Source organism: Aquarana catesbeiana, linkage group LG02 (assembly GCF_042186555.1).
Source record: "Aquarana catesbeiana isolate 2022-GZ linkage group LG02, ASM4218655v1, whole genome shotgun sequence".
Lineage (NCBI taxonomy): Eukaryota > Metazoa > Chordata > Amphibia > Anura > Ranidae > Aquarana > Aquarana catesbeiana.
Window position 1 is genome coordinate 766,587,681 of NC_133325.1, and position 26,536 is coordinate 766,614,216.

Sequence of the window (26,536 nt, forward strand, 5' to 3'; positions counted from 1 at the left end):
CATCACAAAATTCCCCTTGAAGTGGGGCCTCCTTGAACAGCAAGGATTAAGTGCTTGCTTAGTCTCGGGGGGTAGAGGAATAAGCTGTAAATGCTCAACTCATTGCTCACTTTGGCAGGCTTCCTCCACACTGTGCAAATGGTCTCCAACCTTTTCTAAGGTGCTCCGGCCAGCGGTCCCATTCTGTGCTCCTCATGTACAATGCAGGGCCAGTAGTCCTGAATTGTAAATGAGATTGGCAAGGGCCCATCCATGAATCTAGGTGTCTGAAAGAGGGGAGAGCCAGAAGCCAGTGAGGAATGAGGTAAGAATTACCGTATTTATATCGTCGTATAACACGCGCCGGCGTATAACACGCACCCCAAGTTTAGGAGGGAATTATAAAGGAAAAAAATGTTTTAAAGGAAAAAAAAAAAAAACTTACATTTAAATGCCCATCAATGCAGCCTTGCACAGCGTCCATCTGCATGCTTGTCCAGTGTCATTTGCAGCCTTGCAGTCATTTGCAGCCTTGCAGTCAGCAGCCTTGGTGTCATTTGCAGCCTTGCAGTCAGCAGCCTTGGTGTCATTTGCAGCCTTGCAGTCAGCAGCCTTGGTGTCATTTGCAGCCTTGCAGTCAGCAGCCTTGGTGTCATTTGCAGCCTTGCAGCTTTGTCAGTGCTGATCTGCAGCTTTCTGTGTCCATTTGCAGCCTTGCTCAGGCTGCAGTTAAACTGCAGTGACTTTTCATTGTCACTGCAGTTTGAAAATGGCTCCCCTGCGATCCTGAGCTTCAAAATCGCCGACCGAGATTTGAAAATGGCGCCGCTGGCGCCGAAATACACAGCCGGTCCAAATCACTTTACCAAAAAGTGATTTGGTAACCGGCCTTGGACCACAATAAACTATATGGGGTTTTACCAGTCCTCAAAACGGCAAATGTAAATGAGCCCTTAGCCCCCTATAAGGCCGCTTTCAGACTGATGCACTGCAGTTTACCTGCCATGTGGATGCAGCGCAGTGCACCTGCAGCTTTCCTGCATGTTAGCGGCGCTTTGCCATAGACTACGATTACATAGTGCACTTTCTGAAAGCACACCAAACCCACAGGATATAATAGAAGTCTATGGTTCAGTGCAGCTAACCCGCAGGAAAGCCACAGGTGCACCTGCAGATCAGTGTGAAAGCAGACCAATAACTCTTTTTTATAAGTTCTAATATGCCCATTGCAAAAGTGCAGCGTATGTGATGTTTAATACACTGACCTTTTCCCCTTCCAGCTTCTGCTCTCCAGGCTGCTAGAAAAGTCCCAGGCGAAATGTATTTGGAATCACTCCACCTGGGACAGGAGTCGCACTACAGAGGAAGCATCAGCTTATGCAGCTCCTGCTTCCTCCGCTGCCAGCGCTGGCTCCATGCATTCTGATGCTCTGGTATGGTGGGTCAGCAAAGCGTTGATTGCAATCTGGGCTTGCTGACCCGCCATCCCAGAGCATGGGCATGCACTTCCCTGGTTTGAGGCTGCGGGCCACATCAGAGGGCACCGCGAGCCACAGGTGGAGCACCATTAATTAGATCATTTTTTTTTTTACCCCAAGACCCAACAAGCATTTAACCCTAGCAGTTAGGCTTACAGCATGGGAACTTTTTTTATTTTAAATTATGGAGTTCAGCTTTAGATACTTTTTCAGGATATGACAACTCTCCTTCCAACCACAATGAAGTCCTGGGAGCCAAGTTGCAGGGGGGTAAAGAGAAGGTTAGTGTACGCAGTGGGTGGAAAAAAGGGTTTGCATTGGTGGAGGTGGGAGAAATTAAATGTTACAGATTCACCTTAAAGTGGTTGGTAAAGGTTGAAGGTTTTTTACCTTCATGCATTCTATGAAAAACCTTCAGTGTGCAGCCCCCCCCCCCCCCCACTACTCACCTAAGCCCGATCCAGGAAGGTGCACAAGACCAGAGTCTCTCCCTCCTGATTAGCCGAGATGCAGCATCAGGAGCCATTGGCCCCCCTTGCTGTCAATCACAGCCAGTGAGGCAGAAGCAGAGGGCGGGTCTGAGACGCGTCTTATGGACACAGAGAGCCGGCTCGGGAGCGAGCATTAGCGATTGCCCCCCACTGCAAGCAGCTTGCTATGGGGGTACTCAGTAAGGGGCGGGGAGGAGCCCAGAGCTCTGGTGGGGGGACCTGAGAAGAGAAGGATTATGGCTGCTCTGTGCAAAACCATAACACAGAGCAGGCAAGTATGGACATTTTTTTTTTGTTTTTAAAAAAAATTCCTTTACAATCACTTTTGGCTTAGGGTCTGTAGACACAACAGGAAGTGAGGGAAATGTGTTTTTAGATGGTTATCAACCAAAACAAGTGTCCCCATTGGAAGATTTGTCCTTTCTTCCTGTTCTGGGAACAACCAGGAATATTTTACAGTTCCCAAGAGGTTACATTTATCTAAAAGGATTTTTTTTTTTTGCCTTCGCCAACCACATAATATTTAAATCCTTTAATAATGTTCAAATCTCTTTACCTGGAGGGCTGTCATCCTCGACAATCACAAGAGGAATGTTGGCCTTCGTGCCTTTGGATTTCCTTCCTTTCTTCGGCTTCTTCTTAGGCGCCTCTGTATTAGCGGGCGGATTGCTGCATATGACAGGCTGCTCGGGTGGCGCGCTTGCAGCTTCTCCCTCTGTGAAAGGCGGCTCACAGGACTCTGATGGAGAGATCGCCTTTGCTTGTTCCAGGTGGCTTAATAAATGTTCTAAATTGGAAGAAGAGGGTTATGTCAGCTGGATATAGGATATTGCCTATCAGCACTCACTGCAAGATTCGAGGTGAGATGGTAAAAAACAGGAGGGCACTTAAAACCTCATGTTAGGGAAAACTGAACACCAATCAGTATATGAGGCGTGTTTAAAAAGATCGGTGAATGGTCCGATATCTCCATGGTAACATGGGTCAGGTGGGTGCGCACGCATGCACATGGCTATCCAGAGACAAGCTTGAAGCACCACCAAAGCGTGGAGTACACGTGACCATCAGAGTAATCCTGCTGCGGGCATCGAACGCAGTTAGTGTGAGAGGTAGGGTCAGCGACGGCTGGTGCTCAATTTTTTTTTTTGGGGGGGGGGGGGGGGGGGGGGGGGACACAAACAAACTAAAAAATTCTGAAAACCCCCCACATCAATTACAGCCTCACTGTGCCCATCAAATGCAGCCACGTGTGCCCAGACGCCGCCACTGTGCCCCATCAAACACTACCAGAGTGCCCCCACCGCCTGAACTTACCTGTCTCGGTGGGACAGCTCCTCGATGTCTTCTCCTGTCCTATGCTATGATTGGACGCCTGGCGTCCAATCACAGTGCCTGTCATTTTAGCCAATCAGGTGACGGGTAACAGATCTGAGCACCTGATTGGCAGAGAGGTAGTTTATTGTTAGGAAAGCAAATATTCATTTGCTTTTCTAACACAGCTGAATGACCTGCGAGTGCAATGGAGCAACGATGCTTCAAATTGGGGAAACGGAGATGCATGAAATATTGGTGCAAGTGTACGGGACAGAAGCCGTGAGCAAAGCATGTTCACGCCCGATTCAATCGCTTTCGCGACGGGAAAGGAAACGACTGAGGATGAATCACGTTCGGGTCGGCTGTAGATAAGCAGAACACCCCCAGACATGATCGAGCGAGTGTTACAAACACAGGCAGGAGATCGGCGACTGACTCTACGATTGTTGGCGGAGGAATTGGGCATTAGCAAGGACACGGTGCGCACCATCGTCCGCAAAGATTTGGGTAAGCAGAAGATCTGTTCCCAGTTTGTGCCGCACGAGCTGAGAGACGAACAGAAAGCAAAACAGATGGAAACCTCTGGAGATTATTACCATGTGTGACCAGAATCCATCCTTTCTGCAAACCATCAATACAGGGGATGATACCTGGTGCTACCAGTTCGATCCGGAATCCAAGCAGCAATCAATGGAAGTGTGTTCTTCACACACCCCCCCCCCCGCGTCTCAAAGTGTCACCTGCAAAAGTCCAAGCTCAATACAATGTTGATCGCCTTCTGCGACAACGACGGCATCATCCAAGAATGTGCGACAACGATTCCTAAAGAGGCCTTTGCTGACAGACCAATAAAAAGGTAATTTGTTCGCATCTTTGGCTTTGTTTGTTTTCTAAAACCATTCACCGAACTTTTTAGACACACCTCGTATAAACCAGCAGAAAACTGCCACAATGACCAGACGTTAGTGAATTAAAGCCTCTCTGTATTTATTGCTGGGACTACATGTCCTATGACAAAGTGCCACTGCGCATGCATGTCCTGCACCCATGCGAATAAGCCCTAACAGCATGCAAGGCAGCTTATGTTATTCAATGGAGATGCAGTGGCTGTAAGGACTAACCTGAACATCTGAGCGATAGTTACACAGAGATGGATGCACAGCCACATATGCAGACAGTGTGCACTTGGGGACTTGCAGCTGTCCCTACATGCCTGATGCTGCTGCAGCTCCACTGACTAACAAAGGCTGCCTGCTTGCAGTTCCACACACAAACAAAAGGCTCTTGCACATTGTATGAGCCTCTGCTCCTATGCGAATGAGCCCTTCCTTCTTGGTCTGCAACAGAACCGACCCCCAAAAAAAGAGATCTTTGGACTGACTCAGTGAAGAAAGGCAAGCTTTTAAAGAAGCAGAAAGTTAAGTGCCCAGGTAAGCTGCTACAATGATTAACATTTTAGGGTTTTGTAAAGGAAAATTTGTAAGTTCTGTATATACAGTAATTGTATTTTATTTTATATGTATTGCACACGGCACTAATGTTTTCAGTACATGTTTACATTCTTTCGAGTCCTGATTAGAATTATGCCCCGTACACACGGTCGGATTTTCCGATGGAAAATGTCCGATCGGAGCGTGTTGTCGGAAATTCCGACCGTGTGTGGGTTCCATCAAACATTTTCCATCGGATTTTCCGACACACAAAGTTGGAGAGCAGGAGATAAAATTTTCCCGACAACAAAATCCGTTGTCGGAAATTCCGATCGTGTGTACACAAATCCGACGGACAAAGTGCCACGCATGCTCAGAATAAATCAAGAGATGAAAGCTATTGGCCACTGCCCCGTTTATAGTCCCGACGTACATGTTTTACGTCACCGCGTTCAGAACGATCGGATTTTCCGACAACTTTGTGTGACTGTGTGTATGCAAGACAAGTTTGAGCCAAAATCCTAGGATTTTGTTGTCGGAATGTCCGAACAAAGTCCGACCGTGTGTACGCCCTATTAGTCTGCCTATGTAACGCCCCTTGTTACCATAAAAGTACAATTGTAATATTAATGTGATACCTACGTAATCATGTGTATAAAAACCTTCAATAGCGTCATAATAAAGCAGAACAGTTATTTGGAAAGATGCGGAGTGTATCTTTTGTGTCTGTTCCCTACTGCAGTAGTTATTAATTTGGAACCACTAATCAATATGAGGATAGGAGTTGCCTATATCAATAAATTTCCATGTCAGGTTTATTAACCACTTCAATACCGGTCACTTTTACCCCCCTTCCTACCCAGGCCGAATTTTTAGCACTGTCGCACTTTGAATGGCAATTGTGCGGTCATGCTACACTGTACCTAAACAATTTTTATCATTTTGTTCACACAACTAGAGCTTTCTTTTGGTGGTATTTAATCACCACTGGGTTTATTTTTTGTGAACAATAAATAAAGACAATAAAAAAAACATTTATTTTATATATTCTTCGTTTCGGTTTTAAAATATTGCAAATAAGTGTTCTTCATAAATTTAGCCCAACATGTATTCTGCTACATTTCTTTGGTGAAAATAACCCAAAATCAGTGTCTATTATTTAGTCTGTAGGAAAATTATAGAGTCCACAAACTATGGTATATATCTGGAAATTGATCAATCCTGATGTACTGGTGGCTCATCTCATTTCTTGAGGCCCTAAAATGTCAGGACAGTACAAATACCTCCCAAATTACCCCTTTTTGGAAAGTAGACAGTCCAAGGCATTTAGCAAGAGGCATGGCAAGCTTTAAGTTGTAATTTTTTTGTAAAAAAAAAAAAAAAAAAAAAATGATAAATTTTGCAATTTGTTTTTGTTTTGTTTTTTTACACATACGGTTACCAGTGCAGTACAGCGTTGACTAATGTGGCGGTGATCTGGTGAAAATTATAACTTTTTTTTTTTTTTTTAAACACACCCACAAGAGCAATATAATGTTACCATAGTAACATTGTACTAGGGCTGGGAAAAAAAAAAAAATCGATTTAAATCTTGAGTTGAGAGGTCAAATCGATTCAAAATGTAAGCAAATCGATTTTAGATCCTGATCACTTTCCCGAAGTAGTAAAATGTAGGGCTGGGAGATTTTCCTAAAAAAAAAAAAAAAAAAATCTTCGATTCTCTTAAAAAAAAACTCGATTCATGATTCGAATCGAGTTTTTTTTTTTTTTTTTTGGAAACCGCGCCGGTCCCGAGGCGCTGCGGGCATGAGTTTTTAGGCGAGGCCGCGGCTTCAGCCTAGTCCGCGGCTACGGCTGGACGCCGCGGACTAGGCCAAAGCCGCGGCCTCGCCTAAAATCTCATGCCCGCAGCGCCTCGGGACCGGCGCGGTTTCCAAAAAAAAAAAAAAAAAACTCGATTCGAATCATGAATCGAGTTTTTTTTTAAGAGAATCGAAGATTTTTTTTTTTTTTTTTTTTAGGAAAATCTCCCAGCCCTACATTTTACTACTTCGGGAAAGTGATCAGGATTTTTTTTTTTGGTTTACACAATCTTTGTTTATAGCAGTGAATTACATTGCTATAAGCAAGCATTTTACTGAATGAAACTGATTGTTTTGCAGCGACTAGCTGTGATTTGGCAAAGCTAATCACATGGTACAGATGGGTCGTGATTGGCCCTGTGATCAAATTGACCAATCACAGCTAGCAACACAATTGTACACAATGGATGGCACAATGGATGGCATGGCAAGGTCACGTGACAGGCTGCGAATTGGTCACAGCGGTCACATGGTACCGGCAGCAAGACGGTACACTGATCAGTCATCTGTGGACACAGCCGTTAGGATGTCATATGACGTCCAGTCAGGATGGGAAAGCTACCGCTCAGCCAGGCGGGAAGGTGTTAAACACTAACCGATTGCCGCCTGCCCACAGTACCTTTACTGCAGGCGAGCGGCCCAGGACATGGATGGATCACTTACATGTACGCCATCCAGCCTGTCCTGGGTTGGAGGCATGCATGAGTGCACCCCCTGCTGTTACTGGCTACAGCAGGATTTGGTCAGCAGGTCCTGGCCAATGATTGAGACCTGCTGATCACCTGTAGCCAATCGCAACACAGAGTGCTGTGTTTTCAGAAACACAGGGCTCTGTACACAGATCAGCAAAGCAGGGAAGAAAAACCCAAAAAACAGCCAGATCACTTAGTAAGCAGCACACATTACATGTGTTAGGCACACGTTAACCTCTTGATTGCCTCTAGATGTTAACCCCTTCCAAGCCAGTGTCATTAGTACAGTATTATTACTGATCAATGTATATTAGTGTCACTATTGATGTCAGTGTACCTCCCAGTGAGGGTCTGTTAATGCTAGACTACCCACCACACTATCACAGTCTGACTAGAAGTTGCTGATCACTGCCCATTACCAGTATATAGATTCATAGCTGCATAAAATTTAATAATATATACTGCATAGTTTGTACACGCTATAACTTTCACAATTTTTTTTTGTTTTTTTTTTGTTTTGTTTTTTTACCAAAGACGTAGCAGAATATATTTGGACCTAAAATCTATGAAAACATTTGATTTTATTGGATATGTTTTGTTTTAAAACAGAAATTTAAAATATATATATAATTTTTTTTTTACCCCAACATTTTTCTTTTATTTATATATATTAAAAAAAGAAAATCTATTTGTGTAAAAAAATAAATATATAAATTTAATTTGCCTATGGTGTTGGTATGACCGCACAATTGCCAGTTAAAGTAACGCAGTGTCAAATAGCAAAAAATGCCCTGAAGTTGGTGGCAAGGTGGAGAGTTGTGCGGCTTTATCGAGACACTTTCATTTTACCCTAAACAAGCAGGGCGACGTTCCCTTCAGCCTAAGTTCACAATGGTGTGTGCAAAAAACACTGCATGTAATTTGCACAGGAATCGCATCCCTGTGCACATCACATGTAAAGTCTGTGTGTTGCGATTTGAGCCACACATTTTGTATGACTCAAATCGCATCTGCATCTTAATGGTGCAGGACCCTTTGTTCTCTCCGCACCTGAAGCCAATCACATGGGTGTTCACACCTACGTGATGCGATTCTGGCTAATCGCACTGTTTTGCAATCTGTTTTTTGGGTGTCAATTTAACAATGACACCCGCAGCAGATTGCATGGATGCCGTACAAATGGAATGCGGTGCATGAAACACACAGGATTCGCTGCGTTTTCCGCATCTCATCACTGTGAACCAGGGCTTAAAAATAAATGAAAAAAAAAAAAAAACCTGACCCCCAAACCATTATAAGTACCCTTTAACCAGTCATAGCATCAAAGATCAGAACAGTAGTTGACAAGTAATACCGGTTAGCAGGTTGGGTTCGAGGAAGGTGGTATTGCACACTTTACACACCCACTCGCACGTTTCCACATGGATGATATCGCTGTTCTCCTGACAGGTAACTGAAAGAGAAAACAATATTACTTTACTATACTATAACCACAAAATTTTCTCAAAGTTTAACTGAATGCAAAATTTGAATGTAGTGTGAGAGGGATAGAATCTGCCATGTTTTTACTGCTGTTTTGGACATTCCCCCTCTGGCATTGGATGGTCCCTAAATGTCAACATGTTCAATGCAGGGCTATGGACCCTGCTTTGCTCCTGCTGACATCACGATCCTGTACAGCCAGAGCATGGGGGAAGAAGAGGCTGCGGAGTCTGGTCTAGCAGCCAGAGGAGAAAGGAAGTAAATCTTTTTCATTCCCCTAGTAATTAAAAAAAAAAAAAAAAAAAAAAATATGGATATTGAACAAATAAATTATATGTCCTTGTCCTTTAACCCTTTCAGTGCGGGCACTAGGCGTCATTTTTTTTTAAGTTACCTGGAGTTGGGGTTTATTTCTGCTGACCAAGTCCTGCAGTTTTGACACCTCTGCCACACTGCGTACCCAGGCTCATTTACTTCCTTATCCAGCTTTGAATTTCCACCCCCCACCCCAGCAGTCTCATTTCAATATGGATCTTCATTATGCTTCTCTATAAGTAGTAAAGATAGGCCTGGGCGTGTTGGCAACTCCACGTGCACGAGCCTGCCAGGAAGCTGACACTGCGCAGAGCTAATCACAGGCAGTGAGACATTTCCCAATCCGTGGCTGCACAGATCAGGAAATGTCTCACTGCCTGTGGTTAGCGCTGTGCAGTGTCAGCTTCCTGGCAGGCGCAGGCACGTGGGGTTGCCAACACACCCGAGCCCATCCTTAACAAGCAGGCAGCTGACCCAAAAGAGCTGTACCAGGAAACAGAGTGACCCTCCTAACTGTAGTGCAGCAGAGGTGTGTAAACAGGACTGTATAACCGAGATACAAAGCTGTACATCTGTACAGTGAAAACATTTCAGACTGCAGATCTTGTTCACAGACATCACAAACCACAATAAAAACAATGGTTTATATGAGTTTACTTACAAATGTTCTGTGGTTGTATGGAGGGCATGTTTATTCCATTCATGCCAGCTTCTCCATCATGTGACCACTGTGATTGGCTCTGTGGGCGACAGCTCGGTCACTGTGCTGGGAGTGGGCACTGAGTGGACTCTCGCCACACAACCTCTAGCCACCGTGGACACATACGTGTGGAGGCTGGGTGTTAAAGCTCACCTTTCCTGCTGCCGCATTTGAGTTATGTAGTCAGCAAGAGGTTACAGGTTATCTACACTGTTATATATTGCAGCTTACCAGTCCTTAGACATGGTTGCTGTATTCCGTTGCTGGAAGGTTCTGCATATATTACTTCCTAAGGTGACAACCCTCACTCTATGTGGAGTAGTCACCCTAGGCCAGTGATGGCGAACCCTGGCACACCAGATGTTTTGGAACTACATTTCCCATGATGCTCATGCACTCTGCAGTCTAGTGGAGCATCATGGGAAATGTAGTTCCAAAACATCTGGGGTGCCAAGGTTCGCCATCACTGCCCTAGGCCATTTGCTCTTTAGCTGGATTACAAAACACCCCCTCCTCTCATCTCCATAATATAGTGAGAGAGGCAGGTGTTCCGTAGTCCGTAAAAAAAGGTAAACAAACTTTCCTGGCGACAACTGCCAAATTGCTTTGCAAAGACTTCCTCTTACTTCCCGATTTCACTCTGGGACAGGAAGTGAAGCCTTTCCTATGAGACAAAGGCAGCAGCAAAAAAAAAAAAAAAAAAAAACACACAGTATCTCACAAAAGTGAGTACACCCCTCACATTTTTGTAAATATTTTATTATCTTTTCATGTGACAACACTGAAGAAATGACACTTTGCTACAATGTAAAGTAGTGAGTGTACAGCTTGTATAACAGTGTAAATTTGCTGTCCCCTCAAAATAACTCAACACACAGCCATTAATGTCTAAACTGCTGGCAACAAAAGTGAGTACACCCCTAAGTAAAAATGTCCAAATTGGGCCCAAAGTGTCAATATTTTATGTGGCCACCATTATTTTCCAGCACTGCCTTAACCCTCTTGGGCATGGAGTTCACCAGAGCTTCACAGGTTGCCACTGGAGTTTATTCCACTCCTCCATGATGACATCACGGAGCTGGTGGATGTTAGAGACCTTGCGCTCCTCCACCTTCTGTTTGAGGATGCCCCACAGATGCTCAATGGAGTTTAGGTCTGGAGACATGCTTGGCCAGTCCATCACCTTTACCCTCGGCTTCTTTAGCAAGGCAGTGGTCGTCTTGGAGGTGTGTTTGGGGTCATTATCATGTTGGAATACTGCCCTGCGGCCCAGTCTCCGAAGGGAGGGGATCATGCTCTGCTTCAGTATGTCACAGTACATGTTGGCATTCATGGTTCCCTCAATGAACTGTAGCTCCCCAGTGCCAGCAGCACTCATGCAGCCCCAGACCATGACACTCCCACCACCATGCTTGACTGTAGGCAAGACACACTTGTCTTTGTACTCCTCACTTGGTTGCTGCCACACACACTTGACACCATCTGAACCAAATAAGTTTATCTTGGTCTCATCAGACCACAGGACATGGTTCCAGTAATCCATGTCCTTAGTCTGCCTGTCTTCAGCAAACTGTTTGCGGCTTTTCCTGTGCATCATCTTTAGAAGAGGCTTCCTTCTGGGACGACAGCCATGCAGACCAATTTGATGCAGTGTTCAGCATATAATCTGAGCACTGATAGGCTGACCCCCCTTTAACATCTGCAGCAATGCTGGCAGCACTCATACGTCTTTTTCCCAAAGACAACCTCTGGATATGACGCTGAGCACATGCACTCAAATTCTTTGGTCGACCATGGCGAGGCCTGTTCTGAGTGGAACCTGTCCTGTTAAACTGCTGTATGGTCTTGGCAACCGTGCTGCAGCTCAGTTTCAGGGTCTTGGCAATCTTCTTATATCCTAGGCCATCTTTATGTAGAGCAACAATTCTTTTTCAGATCCTCAGAGAGTTCTTTGCCATGAGGTGCCATGTTGAACTTCCAGTGACCAGAGAGAGTGAGAGCAATAACACCAAATTTAACACACCTGCTCCCCATTCACACCTGAGACCTTGTAACACTAACGAGTCACATGACACCGGGGAGGGAAAAGTGGCTAATTGGGCCCAATTTGGACATTTTCAGTTAGGGGTGTACTCACTTTTGTTGTCAGCGGTTTAGACATTAATGGCTGTGTGTTGAGTTATTTTGAGGGACAGCAAATTTACACTGTTATACAAGCTGTACACTCACTACTTTACATTATAGACAAGTGTCATTTCTTCAGTGTTGTCACACGAAAAAGATATAATAAAATATTTACAAAAATGTGGGAGGAGTGTACTCACTTTTGTGGGATACAGTATATAAAAACACACACACACACACACACACACACACACACACACACACACACACACACACCTTACTCTATCCATGAATATCTACCCATCTATAGGCTTACCATCAGCCCTGAGCTCTTTGCTATGTGGTCCTGCCCAAAGTAACACAACCTTTGCAGGTAAAAAAAATAAAAATAAAATCAAGACCACATCCAGCTCCTACTGCACATGCACACCGTTCTACCCACCGATTCTTATGGATGATCCGTACTTATGGCAGCCTTCAGCCATCTAGGAGGTCCAGTCCTTAAACCACAAGAATGAACTGCACATGCACAACAGGAGCTGGACCCAGCCAGCATTGGTTTCTACAAACGTGGTGCGGCTCTGGGCAGAGTTGCATAGTGAATGACCCAGTGGCAATGCTGGAGGTAAGTGTTTATGAAGGTGGCTACCACTTGATTGGCAGGGGAAACATTCAGGTTCATAGGAATTTATATATTCACATAACAGACAGCTGCTGGAGCGCTTTACCTCTCTGATAGCGGTCTATTCCCAAATGCTGTAGGGGGCAGTGTGGTCCGCATTCAGGGCATCAGACACAGCTCCTTATCTTTTTCTGTATTTAGACAAACTTTATGTGAAGTGTACAAAAGTACACTGCATTCATGTTGCTGTATAGCAGGGCGATGTGCTGTGCTGCTGTAAAGTGCCATGGAGATTCCGTACAACACACTGCAGTAAAATGCTGCAGTGAAGCTCCGGGCTGTGTTGCAGTGTGAATAGGACACACAGGAAACAATGGATACTTGCGGTATCAGGAGTTTTACAATGCAGTAAAAAGCCAGTCACCGCACTATTCGAGAATTAGCCCTTATTAAACATGGAAGAGCCTCAATAAAGTTGAGCCAACATTTTACCTGTCATTTGACCGGAGCAGCGCTTCCTTGCACCTGACGAGTATGCTGCTAGAGGACGAGCAGCCCTCCTTTTTTTGGATTTGGATGAGGTGATCTGGTTGTTTTTTGAAGACGTTGCGCTGACCTCTTTCACAGGTTCAGTTGCCAAAAAACCCACCTCTGCGTACAAAAAAAGATTAAAAAAAAAATTTAACGTGAACCTGTGCTGACAAAAAACAATCTACAAATGTAACACCATGCCCCAAACAACAGGACAAAGTGTCTGGTAGCAGCTAAATTTGAAATAAAATGAGCCCTGCGTGCCCTGGAAATGCTCTTCACCCACCACGTCCCTATCCCAACCAGCGACGGGGAGACTCAGCAGGGGGGATATTGGAGGAAAGAAGCACTGCAGAGTGCCAACTGAGGCTCCCCAGGTGTACAAAGGGAAATTATATTAACAAAATTGCTGGGTGGTAATACAAAAAATATTTGGAGTTTCGGTGGCTGTATTCGTTTTCAGGCTTCCCACCTCATTTATTTTCACCTGATGATCTTGCAAGTAACACTTCCTGTAAGACCAGGGCCGGCACCAGCATAAGGAAGCCTAAGCACCTTAGGGGCCGAGATGGGGGGGCATAAAGTCAAAATCCCCAGGTGCAGTGCCGCAAGGAAAAAAAAATATATATATATATATATATATATATATATATATATATATATATATATATATATATATATATATATATATATATATATATATATATATATATATATATATATATATATATATATATTTTAATTTATAAAAATGCCAGAAATTTATTCCCCATTATGTAGACACTATAACTTTTTAACTTTTGCGCAAACCAATCAGCTTATAGCAATTTTTTTTTTACCAAAAATATGTAGAATCTGCCTAAACTGATGAAGCCATTTATTATAGCAGCAAATAAAAAATATTGTGTTTTTTAAAAATGACGCTCTTTTTATTTTTGTTTATAGTGCAAACAAACAAAAAAACGCAGAGGTGATCAAATACCACCAAAAGAAAGCTCTATTTGTGGTAAAAAAAAAAAAAAAAAAAAAAAAAAAGAAGAGGACATCAATTTTGTTTGGGTACAGCGTCGCACAACCGCACAATTGTGAGTTAAAGGGGGCAAATCCTCCTGGGGCTAAGGTGGTTAATGCATTAAAAAAAAATGCATTAACCCCCCCTTTAAACCCACATCAACCTCCTTTAAAACCCAAATCAATTCTCTATCCCCAACCCCTCTTCCGTGCTGCAATCTTTAGAAGTCCAGGGTGTGAGCAGATGCACCGCAGGTCTCCAACAGATATTTGGGGCCCTGGCAGAGACCCGCTCTATGTATTGGCCTTCTACCCCGTTTCCCCGAAAATAAGACCTAGCGTGAGTGTCAGTGATGGCTGCTATATAAGCCTTACCCCCCAAATAAGCCCTACCCTGTTTCCCCAAAAATAATCCCTACCCTGAAAAAAAGACCTACAAGGACTTTAACTAGGGATAATTTGGGGGGTAGGGCTTATATTGCAGCCATCACCAACAATCACACTAGGTCTTATTTTCGGGGAAACAGGGTATGTACACATCTCCTGAATTATATGAAGCCCCATTGGAACCCACCATTGTGACAGGGCATTGGAGGCTTCAGCAGAGGTTTATCCATCTTCCTTGCATAAAAAGCGGCGTACCACACTCGCAGCTCTGTGCCAGCCGCAATGTCCTGAGAGGTAGTGAAAAAGATGTCGTTGCCATGCTGGAATGCGGTCAGGTTCTGGTGGCTGAATTCCGTTGCCGGCCTCACCAGCATCATCCAGTTACATTCATACTCACTAGAGGTGTCAAACAGCATCATCATTCCATCCTTCTGAAACACCTATGGCAGAAAACAAAAACAAAAACAAAAAAAAAAAAAAAAAGTTAATTTTACTGAAAAATAAATAAAAAATTATTAATAATATACACACACACAATATTTTTTGAACTTCTCTTCAACCTGAAGCACCAAAACCCTCTTAATCTCGGATGTCATCATAAAAGACAGCACAAGAGCGGAGGAGGGATCCAGGAGGGGGCTCCTTGTCACTTCCAGAATGTCAACCTCAATGTTCTGCGCTGAATGACATTGAGGAATGACAACACTAATAATCCTCCTCCTCAATGTACACAACAATGCAACTCTGCAGGCCTAAAAGGTTAGAAGTGCTGAACAAGGCGACAAAAGGTAGTGAATTTACTGTCGGGCATTTAGTGCTGCCATTCTGTCAGGAAAAGTCCCATTCAATGACAGGATCACCAGGTTTTAATCAACACCTTGCCGCCTAGCGAATAGTAAAATGACGGCCGGCAGGAGCACTGTTCTGGAACGGAGTCATACGACATCCTACCAGAACACACCTCTCGCGGGGTTGCGCAGCAGCCCGATCTGTCACAGCTGTGTCCACCAGGTATTTGTGCGCAAAGAGCGCTGCAGAATCCGCAGCAAAACTACACCATGTTCGCCCCCCCTCCCCCGCTGTCTTCTGGGAGACACACAGGTCCCAGAAGACAACAGGGACTATTCAGAACACACAGCGCGACTTGCACATGCGCAGTAGGGGACCAAGGCTTCACTTTCCGATTCCCTTACTGAAGATGGCGGCGCCTCCACCCAGAGCTGAGGGACGGGCCGGCTTCGGGTGAGGATATCGCGGGCACCCTGGTCAGGTTAGTGTCCTTATTTTAAAAGTCACTAGCTGCAGTATTTGTAGCTGCTGACTTTAAAGCAGAGTTCCGCCGGTTTTTTTTTTTTTTTTTTTTCTGGTATAAAAAAAAAAAAAAAAAGTTAATTTTACTGAAAAATAAATAAAAAATTATTAATAATATACACACACACAATATTTTTTGAACTTCTCTTCAACCTGAAGCACCAAAACCCTCTTAATCTCGGATGTCATCATAAAAGACAGCACAAGAGCGGAGGAGGGATCCAGGAGGGGGCTCCTTGTCACTTCCAGAATGTCAACCTCAATGTTCTGCGCTGAATGACATTGAGGAATGACAACACTAATAATCCTCCTCCTCAATGTACACAACAATGCAACTCTGCAGGCCTAAAAGGTTAGAAGTGCTGAACAAGGCGACAAAAGGTAGTGAATTTACTGTCGGGCATTTAGTGCTGCCATTCTGTCAGGAAAAGTCCCATTCAATGACAGGATCACCAGGTTTTAATCAACACCTTGCCGCCTAGCGAATAGTAAAATGACGGCCGGCAGGAGCACTGTTCTGGAACGGAGTCATACGACATCCTACCAGAACACACCTCTCGCGGGGTTGCGCAGCAGCCCGATCTGTCACAGCTGTGTCCACCAGGTATTTGTGCGCAAAGAGCGCTGCAGAATCCGCAGCAAAACTACACCATGTTCGCCCCCCCTCCCCCGCTGTCTTCTGGGAGACACACAGGTCCCAGAAGACAACAGGGACTATTCAGAACACACAGCGCGACTTGCACATGCGCAGTAGGGGACCAAGGCTTCACTTTCCGATTCCCTTACTGAAGATGGCGGCGCCTCCACCCAGAGCTGAGGGACGGGCCGGCTTCGGGTGAGGATATCGCGGGCACCCTGGTCAGGTTAGTGTCCTTATTTTAAAAGTCACTAGCTGCAGTATTTGTAGCTGCTGACTTTAAAGCAGAGTTCCGCCGGTTTTTTTTTTTTTTTTTTTCTGGTATAAAAAAAAAAAAAAAAAGTCACTTTTGGGAAAAGAGTTTAAGCCCTGGTTCACACTGAAGCGATGCGGGAAACGCACAAGATTTGCCATGCTTCCCCACATTGCATTGCTTGCCAATTACACGACGTCCATATGATCTGCTGCGGGTGTCAATGAGCAGTGTGATTGCCAGAATTGCATTGCATAGGTGTGTGAACACTGATGAGATTCAGGTGCGGGGAAATTAACCACTTCAGCCTCGGATGATTTTACCCCCCCTAATGTCCAGAGCATTATTTGCGATTCGGCACTGCGTCGCTTTAACTGACAATTGTGCGACGCTGTACCCAAAAAAAATTGACGTCCTTTTTTTCCCCCACAAATAGAGCTTTGTGATCACCCATGCAGTTTTTATTTTTGGCGCTTTAAACAAAAAAAAAGGAGTGACAATTTTGAAAAAAAAATTGCAATATTTACTATAATAAATATTCCCCCCCCCCCAAAAAAAAAAAAAAAAAATTATATTAATATATATATATGCGCAATACGACACTGCGCCGCTTTAACTGACAATTGCACGGTCGTGCAGTGCTGTACCCAAACAAAATTGTCGTCCTTTACCCACAAATAGAGCTTTATTTTGGTGGTATTTGATCATCTCTGCGGTTTTTATTTTTTGCGCTATAAAAAACAAAAAAAATTTCGCTTTTTTTTTTTTTTAAAAAACAAAAAGCAATAAGCGTATATTGATTGGTTTGCACAAAAGTTAATCGCGTCTACAAACTATGGGATAGATTTAGGGACTTTTCTTTTTCTGTTCAAAGGGTTAAGTGTGTTCTCTCAGCGTGTTCTAACTGTAGGGGGAGGGCTCACTGGGACATGACAGATCATTGTTGCCATCACTAGGCAAAACAGGGAAATGCCTTGTTTACATAGGCAGTTCCCCGTTCTACCTGTGTACAAGGCAATCGCGGGCCACCGGCGGACAGAGTCCGCGGGGCACGCTCCTCCGCTAGATTTGTACAGACTGACGTACAGGTACGTCAGTTCACGCAGGAGAGCCGACCTGCCACAGTATATCTACGTTAGCAGGTCGGCAAGCACCATAAGTCGCGCAACTTTTCAAGCCACAACAGTATGAATCAAGCCTTAAGGCGATTGTAAAAAAGGACCTCGTTTTGCACAGAGCAGCTCTGATCCTCCTCTTCTGGGGTCCCCCACTGGCGCTCCTGACTCATCCTGCCCTCGACTTTGAGGTACTCGTGCGAGCCATTAAAACACACACACACACACACACACACACACACACACACACACACACACCCCTACCGCTCCCTCTCAACACCAGATTTGACTGACAGCAGCAGAAGCCAATAGCTCCCGCTGACCTCCCCGAGTCCAGTGAGGGAGAGAGCAGTGCTGTTGCTCTTTGACACAGTGCTGGACTAAGTATGTAAGTATTTAGGAGGGGGAGGGGGAGGGGGGGGGGGGTGGCACATAAAAGATTTTGAAACCTTCAGAGTTTACAACCTCTTTAAAATTGAAGATTGAATTGGGCTTTAGGATGGGACACAGACCACATAGTCTTTCTGAAGGGTACACATGCTGTGGAACAATGGGAATACCACTTATGTTATAAAAACCATTTAGACAGGGAATCAAGAGAATCAGCAAACTTTACCTTAAGAGAAAAGACGGGTTCCTTGTCTAACTTGGCGACTCTCTTACATTCAAATGGCCCAAACTGAGTCCGCTTGACCAATGAAGTGACAGCGAACACCCCCTCTGTGCCATCTCCGATATTTTTGATCTCCAGGTTGGCAGGAATAGACGATCTAAGAATTAAACAAAAAAAAAAAAAAAAAAAAAAAAAAACACACAACACAGTGTAGTTAAACTCATAGCGCCTACACATGTATATTCAACACTAAATCAGTTTCTAATAGAGAGAGCCATACTTTGCAGGATACCACACTAAAGTGAGCATGTACAGAGTGCCCCCAAGGCTCTGTTCTATCAGCAGATGGATTGGGGACAGTAAAAAATAGGGGGGGGGAATGGAAAATCAGAGAAGACAGCAAACATCTTTTTTTTTTACACAATGCAGAGGATTAACCCCTTAGGTTCCACAGCAAGTATTATATTATATATATATATATATATATATAATATATATATATATATAAAAAATATATAGTGACACAATCCTCAAAAAAAAAAAAAAAAAAGGAGGATTTAACAATTCAAACAAAAAATTGTATATACACGCAATGAAGGTAAAATAAGTATCCAGTGGAAAAAAAAAGTCCAACCAAAATGATATATGTAACAAAAAAACAAAAAAATAATAAAAGTGAAATGAACGTGCTGTATATCCCACAGTGAAGGAAACAAACGTTAGTACTCCCAGCAGATTCATAAACAGGTGAAATTCCTACTCACCAAATGGAGTGGACCCTCATTAACGTATAGCAAGGGAGGTCAAAAGCACTTTGTGGTCTCAAAGACCAATGGAAAACGGAACCAAACCCCCCCCCCCCCCCGATGGTAACTGATGATCCGTGGTCCCAAGGGACAGCCCAAAGAGGAATCCTCCACACCCCTACACTCTGCAAGGTCCAACCAACGATCAGATCTCAGCGATCACAGGCTTCACTCACAGACTCCAGCCGATAACTCCCTTCCATTCTCCGTGCTCCAGATTGACAAATGGCATTTAAAAAGAAAAAACAGGCTCCAATAGCATAAACCAGCATAGTTTATTGGAAACTTTAAAAATGTTTAAAAACAGCAAAAAAGATAGTAACAGTTTGCTATAATCACTGATGGGACATTAAAGGTCCTCACAAATTCTCCAAACCAGCAATAAGCTTACTGTAGATCATCTAAAACTTGCTGTAAAGCATCTAAAGCTTTCTCCAACACACCGTGTATCCTAGTTGGAGCAAGTTTTAGATGATCTACAGTAAGCTTATTGCTGGTTTGGAGAATTTGTGAGGATCTTTAATGTCCCATCAGTGAATATAGCAAACTGTTACTATCTTTTTTTGCTGAGAACTGTTTTTAAACATTTTTTAAAGTTTTTCAATAAACTATGCTGGTTTATTCTATGTGGAGACCGTTTTTTTCTTTTTGTTTTTAAATGCCATTTGTCAATCTGGAGCACGGAGAATGAAAGGGAGTTATCGGCTGCAGTCCGTGAATGAAGCCTGTGATCTCTGAGATCTGATCGTTGGTTGGACCTCGCAGAGTGTAGGATTCCTCTCTGGGCTGTCCTGGTTTCTATTGGTCTTTGAGACCATAAAGTGCTTTTGGCCCCTCTTGTTATACGGTAATGAGGGTCCACTCCCTTTGGCGAGTAGGAATTTCACCTGTTTATGAAACAGCTGGGAGTACCAACGTTTGTAGGATTTTTCCTAAGACACAGCTTTCACCTTTATCACTAGATTGAAACAGCTGCTGCATAGAGTTTGTAAGGCTTCATGTACACAGGATGTTTTTACAACCTCTCCTGAATGATTTAATACTGAAGTTCACTGAAGAGTATTATATGAATATAGAGTTTAATGTATAATAGGAATTCTATATTTATATATAAAATTTATACTCCATTCTAGAACCGCTTAATATATATTGTTATTCCTTTTTTGTAGAAATTACTTTGATTGTACATTTTATGGCATATGTCAATAAGCTTTTTGTACTATTTCTTTGTACCAAATAAAGTTTGTAAACAAAAAAAAAAAAAACACTTGACATATAGTAACCCACGTTTAAAACATCCGTTTTGCCATGTTTCCATGCATAGATACAGGTTTTAGAAGCCAAAAATAAAAAAAAGCCTTTAAAACGAAACGTGCATAAAACGCGAGTTACCGCACTTAGAAGCGTTTGGAGCTTGAAATGCCTCTAAACTCAGCTTCTGAACCCATTTTTTGTGTTCCAAAAAAAAAAAGGCCTCTAAACTTAACTGCCTAGAAACGACTATAAATGACCCTGTGTACATGTACGTACTGATAAGATAACAGAGGAGAGTTCAGGAGCAGTTGGAAAAAAAAAAAAAAATAAAACAAAAAAACAAAAAAGACATCCAAATGATCCTAAACATCTGTTTAGCAGCAGAAGTGTACATGAGGCCTCAGTTCACTGTTTATCCTAGGCCAGTGGTTCTCAACCCCTCTAGTGCCGTGACCCCTTGATAAAATTTCCCAAGTTGTGGAGACCTCTAACAGTAAAATTATTTTCGTAGTGTGGGTAATCAGCACCCAAGGCAAGACAAGTCATTTGCACCCCTAACCCATGGACATTTAGCGCTCCCCGAGTCCCTTCCACTACAGTACAGTATTAAAACCCCTTCTGGTACATTTTAAGATGTACCACTCTCTTTGTTCTCCTTTCTTTCCCTTTTAGCTCGCTCTATCCTAATTTCTTGTTTCTTTTCCCCCATCCCTCTCTCTAGCAGTGTTTCTTGTTCTCTTATTCTTTCTCTCTCTTTTTCTTTGTTCCTCCCCCTCTTTTCCTCTCCCTTCCATGTATTCTCTAATTTTGGGATGTTGGGATGAGTGGTGGACGTGCTGGCGGGGAGTTGGGATGAGTGGTGGACGTGCTGGCGGGGAGTTGGGATGAGTGGTGGACGTGCTGGCGGGGAGTTGGGATGAGTGGTGGACGTGCTGGCGGGGAGTTGGGATGAGTGGTGGACGTGCTGGCGGGGAGTTGGGATGAGTGGTGGACGTGCTGGCGGGGAGTTGGGATGAGTGGTGGACGTGCTGGCGGGGAGTTGGGATGAGTGGTGGACATGCTGGCGGGGAGTTGGGATGAGTGGTGGACGTGCTGGCGGGGAGTTGGGATGAGTGGTGGACGTGCTGGCGGGGAGTTGGGATGAGTGGTGGACGTGCTGGCGGGGAGTTGGGATGAGTGGTGGACGTGCTGGCGGGGAGTTGGGATGAGTGGTGGACGTGCTGGCGGGGAGTTGGGATGAGTGGTGGACGTGCTGGCGGGGAGTTGGGATGAGTGGTGGACATGCTGGCGGGGAGTTGGGATGAGTGGTGGACGTGCTGGCGGGGAGTTGGGATGAGTGGTGGACGTGCTGGCGGGGAGTTGGGATGAGTGGTGGACATGCTGGCGGGGAGTTGGGATGAGTGGTGGACATGCTGGCGGGGAGTTGGGATGAGTGGTGGACATGCTGGCGGGGAGTTGGGATGAGTGGTGGACATGCTGGCGGGGGGTTGGGATGAGTGGTGGACATGCTGGCGGGGGGTTGGGATGAGTGGTGGACATGCTGGCGGGGGGTTGGGATGAGTGGTGGACATGCTGGCGGGGAGTTGGGATGAGTGGTGGACATGCTGGCGGGGAGTTGGGATCAACCAACTTAGGTGCTCTTGATCAAGGTCATCTGCTGATCCGAGAACTGTAGTGGGGACTTTTAATGGCAACTCTAATCACAGGTAGTGTTACTCACTGTGTCTCCAGCTCTGTGGTGTCTCCTAGCAGTGACACCTATGCCAAAATCCGGAAATAGGTTCTCCTCCAGCCCCTCCCACTTAATATTCCTCACCAGTCAGCTGACCTCTAGTCTCTGCCCCTCCACTCATGCCGTGAACTGAATGGGTGGCTGCGAAGAGGCTGAGTGGGTGGGCGCGGGCTCCAGGGACAGCCCCAGCTGGGCGGCCGCAAAAAGGCTGGGAGAGCGGTGCAGGCTTTAGGAACAGCCCAGGATTCGGCGACTCCTGGCAAATCATCATTCGACCCGAGGGGGTCCCGACTCCCAGGTTGAGAACCACTGTCCTAGGCCGAATTGTTTTTTTATTTTTCATCCACAGTGATTAAAACAAGCATGCTATTCAGCATATACAGACAGATTTTACTGTTGTGGGTTTAGGAATGCATTAAAAGCACTGTAAACTAGGTTACACGTCTTTTCTCGTTTTCATCTACTCACCTGGCTCTGCTCAGAACAAAAGAGTCCTGGACAGTCACCACTGGACCCAACTCTGGACACTCCGAGTCATGGTACTGGCCACAGTCGTCACACCCTACACATAGCAGAATTGCAGGTTTGACAAAAAAAAAAAACAAATAAATAAATAAAATAAAAAAAATTAAATTAAAAGCAATTTTAAAGGCCAACATAAAATTCTAAAGAAAGATCCTTGCTATAAAACATTTTTATTTAATTTTTTTTACATGGTGGCATGTGTTTCCTACCTTCCATCAATTCAACACTTCTGAGAGAGTGTCAGATGCCCCGTATGTCCCCCGCGGTTTCATCCTCTGACCCTTTCATTGATCAGCTTTGGGGTAGGAGGATGGAACAACGAGTATCCGACACTCCAGGAAATGCTGAATTCAGAAGAGACTGATGGAGGTCGCAGCCCTGGAATGGACAGGAGATCGGAGACAAGGGCTGCCAGAGGAGCGAGTAAAAATCTCCAAATCTATTGCAGGGACCTTCCTTGGGAATTTTTTTTAGCTTTAACAAACATTCAAGCATTTTATTTTACCAAACAAGTTTTTCTAGAGTGTAGATAAGAATACAGAGCAACCTCAGCCCTCGATCACATTACACATTAACCACTTCAGCCCCGGAAGATTTGGCTGCTCAATGACCGGAGCATTTTTTACAATTTGGTTCTGTGCTGCTTTAATTGACAATTGCGCGGTCATGCAATGCTTTACCCAAACAAAATTTATGTCCTTTTTTCCCCACAAATAGAGCTTTCTTTTGATTGCCTCTGCGATTTTTATTTTTTGCAATATATTATATATATTATTATTTTTTTTTTTTTTTTTTACACAAAGTTATCACTAAATGATATATTGCTCACACATGGCATAGTTATATGTGGAAATACACCCCAAAATACATTCTGCTGATTCTCCCGAGTATGGGGATACCACATGTGTGGGACTTTTTGGGAGTCTAGCTGTGTACGGGACCCTGAAAACCAATCACCGCCTTCAGGATTTCTAAGGGCGTAAATTTTTGATTTCACTCCTCACTACCCATCACAGTTTTAAAGGCCTTAAAATTGCCCAGATGGCACAACCCCCCCCCCCCCCCAAATGACACCCCAAGCACCCAAAAAAAACACAAAAAAAAAAACACAAAAAAAAACAAATCTAAAAAAAAAAAAAAAAAAAAAAACACATTTTTATTTTCTTTCTTCATTTTCAAATACAAATGAGAGCTGCAAAATACTCACCATGCCTCTTAGCAAATACCTTGGGGTATCTACTTTCCAAAATGGAGTCATTTTTTGGGGGGGGGGGTTGTGCTATCTAGACATTTCAGGGCCTCTGTAACTGATAGGTAGTGAGGAAGTGAAATCACCATTTTACGCCTTTAGAAAGCCTGAAGGCGGCGATTGGTTTTCGGGGTCCTGTAAGAGGCTAGAATGTGTTTTGGTGTGTATTTCCACAAATAACCATGCCATGTTTGAACAATTTATCATTTAGTGACAACTTTGTGTAAAAAAAAAAAAAAAAAAAAAAAGAAAAAAGTTAAAGTTAATTTTCCCTAAACTTGTGGCAAAATGTAAAATATTCCATGGACTCGACATGCCTCTCAGCAAAAGATGATCTTATGCCGAGTACATGGACACCAAACAAGATATGCTTTAAAATTGCGCACAAACGTGCAGCGGCAACAAAACTGCAAACTTCTTTACAGGTTACCATTTTAGGATTTACAGAGGAGGTCTATTGCTAAAATTACTGCCCTCAATCTGACCTTCGCAGTGATAACTCACATGCATGGTGCAATTGCTGTTTACATTAGACGCCAGAGCTTTTTTATTATATTTTTAACTGTTCCTTTCATTTTTTTTATCATTTTTATTGCTCTCAGGGAATGTAAATATCCCCTATGATAGCAATAGGTAGTGACAGGTACTCTTGAAAAAATTGGGGTCTATTAGACCCTAGATCTGTCCTCTGCCCTCAAAGCATCTGACCACACCAAGATCAGTGTGATAAAATGCTTTGGCGCTTTTTATATCTGGGGAAACCCAAGTCATGAAATGCTCGTAGCTTCCAGTTTCTTAGGCCATAGAGATGTTTGGAGCCATTCTGGTCTCTGATCAGCTCTATGGTCAGCTGGCTGAATCACCGGCTGCATTCTCAGGTTCCCTGTTGGGACAGGAGAGCCCAAGAAAACCATGGAAGATGGTTGTAAAAGCAGTCCAGAGGCTAATTAGCCACTAGAATTGCTTTTACATGAAAGCTGACCGCTGGCTAAAAAGAATGATACCAAGATGATACCTAAACCTGCAGGCATCATTCTGGTATAACCACTCAAAGTCCAGCAACATACCAGTACGTTGCTGGTCCTTGTTGGGCATATATTGTAAACTTTTTTTTTCCATGCAGCTTGTGGGCTGAACGAAGAAAAAAAAAAAAAAGAAAAAGGAAAAAAGACACAAAAACACAGCAAAGGGGTTCAACATAATATCTTTGGTTATAACAAATAAACACTTACATAGGAACACGGATTCATCTATTGCTCCTTGTGCCATTATAAAACACCTGCAAAAAAAAAAAAAATTTAAAACAGAGCAGTTATTAACTAGAACACGACACATTAAAGACTCTAGCAACTAAAGTGGACCACCAAAACATTTAGGCCTCATGCACACTGGGCGTTTGAAGTTTTTACAGCAGCTGTTTTTGGCTGTAGACGTTTTTCTTCAGTCAATAAACTCTCCATCATGTTATCCTATGTGTCCCATGCACACATAGGCTGTTTTCATCCGTTTTGGAGCAGTAAAAAAACAAAAAAAACAAAAAAACAAAAAAAAAACAAAAACTAGTGGGTTCTGAGAGACGTTTTTCAGCTGTAAAAACGCTCAAAAACGTTGCTCACCAGTGTTTTTTTTTTTTTTTTCAATGGCTCAAAAACATTAAACGCTAACACGGAAAAATGCTAAAAACACTATTGCAAACACGTTGAAAAAAAATCACTGCAAAGCTACTGACATTTTTATAAAGTTATTTTAACGTCCAGTTTGCATGGGGGCTAAAGGGTGTAAGAGGGGAGTGGAGACAGTTGCTAAAGCTGTTCACTAGGAAAGGAAAGAAAATGGACCCTCGGTACCGAAAAGGAAAAAAGAAAAGAGAAAAGAAAAGAGAAAAGAAAAGAGAAAAGAAAAGAGAAAAGAAAAGAGAAAAGAAAAGAGAAAAGAAAAGAGAAAAGAAAAGAGAAAAGAAAATTCAATACATAAAAACAAAAGAAACTATCGATACAGTCCAGTCGGGGCGACTTCAGTAGCACCAATTAAGACCACTCTCTAACTAAACATGGGATTTCATATGCCAGGCGACTTGGGGTTTCACAAGTCAGATCCCAAGTCGCACCAGCGTGAACCAAGTCCTAAATCTGTGTCTGTAGTGCATGTTCAATCTTTAATACAAAATGTTATTCAATTTTTACTCCAGGAGTATATAATTGAGTTAGGCAATTCTAGAGAAAAAAATACTTTAAAGTGATTAAAAAGGCTCGTTTTTAAAACAAACATGTTATACTTACCTCCTTTGTGCAGTTGGTTTTGCACAGAGCAGCCCAGATCCTCCTCTTCTGGGGTCCCCCCTGTGTTGCTCCTGGCCCCTCCCTCTGGTGAGTGCCCCGCACAGCCAGCTACAGGGAGCACCCGAGCCGAGTCAGAGCTCTATGTATCCATTCAGACACGAAACCCCGACCCGGCCCCCTCTCTCCCCCGATTAGCTGACTGAATGACATTGAGTGACAATGGTCCCAAAACAGTGTCAAAAGTGTCCGACATAATGTCGCAGTCCCGAAAAAAAAAAAAAAAAAAAAATAATAATAATAAAACGCAGAACGCCGCCATTACTAATAAAAAAAATAAATAATAA

The 26,536-nt window shown here is 43.6% G+C and overlaps 1 protein-coding gene across 1 annotated transcript in view; it reads right to left on the minus strand.

Annotated features, from left to right (window-relative positions):
* PRDM15 (PR/SET domain 15) overlaps positions 1–26,536 on the minus strand; it is a gene marked incomplete in the record, with an annotated part of 68,316 nt that overhangs the window by 33,024 nt on the left and 8,756 nt on the right. Inside the window, 7 exon segments of the mRNA XM_073617264.1 lie at positions 2,505–2,735; positions 8,601–8,699; positions 12,982–13,140; positions 14,606–14,858; positions 18,351–18,504; positions 22,608–22,701; positions 25,146–25,192. Coding sequence (XP_073473365.1) covers positions 2,505–2,735; positions 8,601–8,699; positions 12,982–13,140; positions 14,606–14,858; positions 18,351–18,504; positions 22,608–22,701; positions 25,146–25,182 — 1,027 coding nt within the window.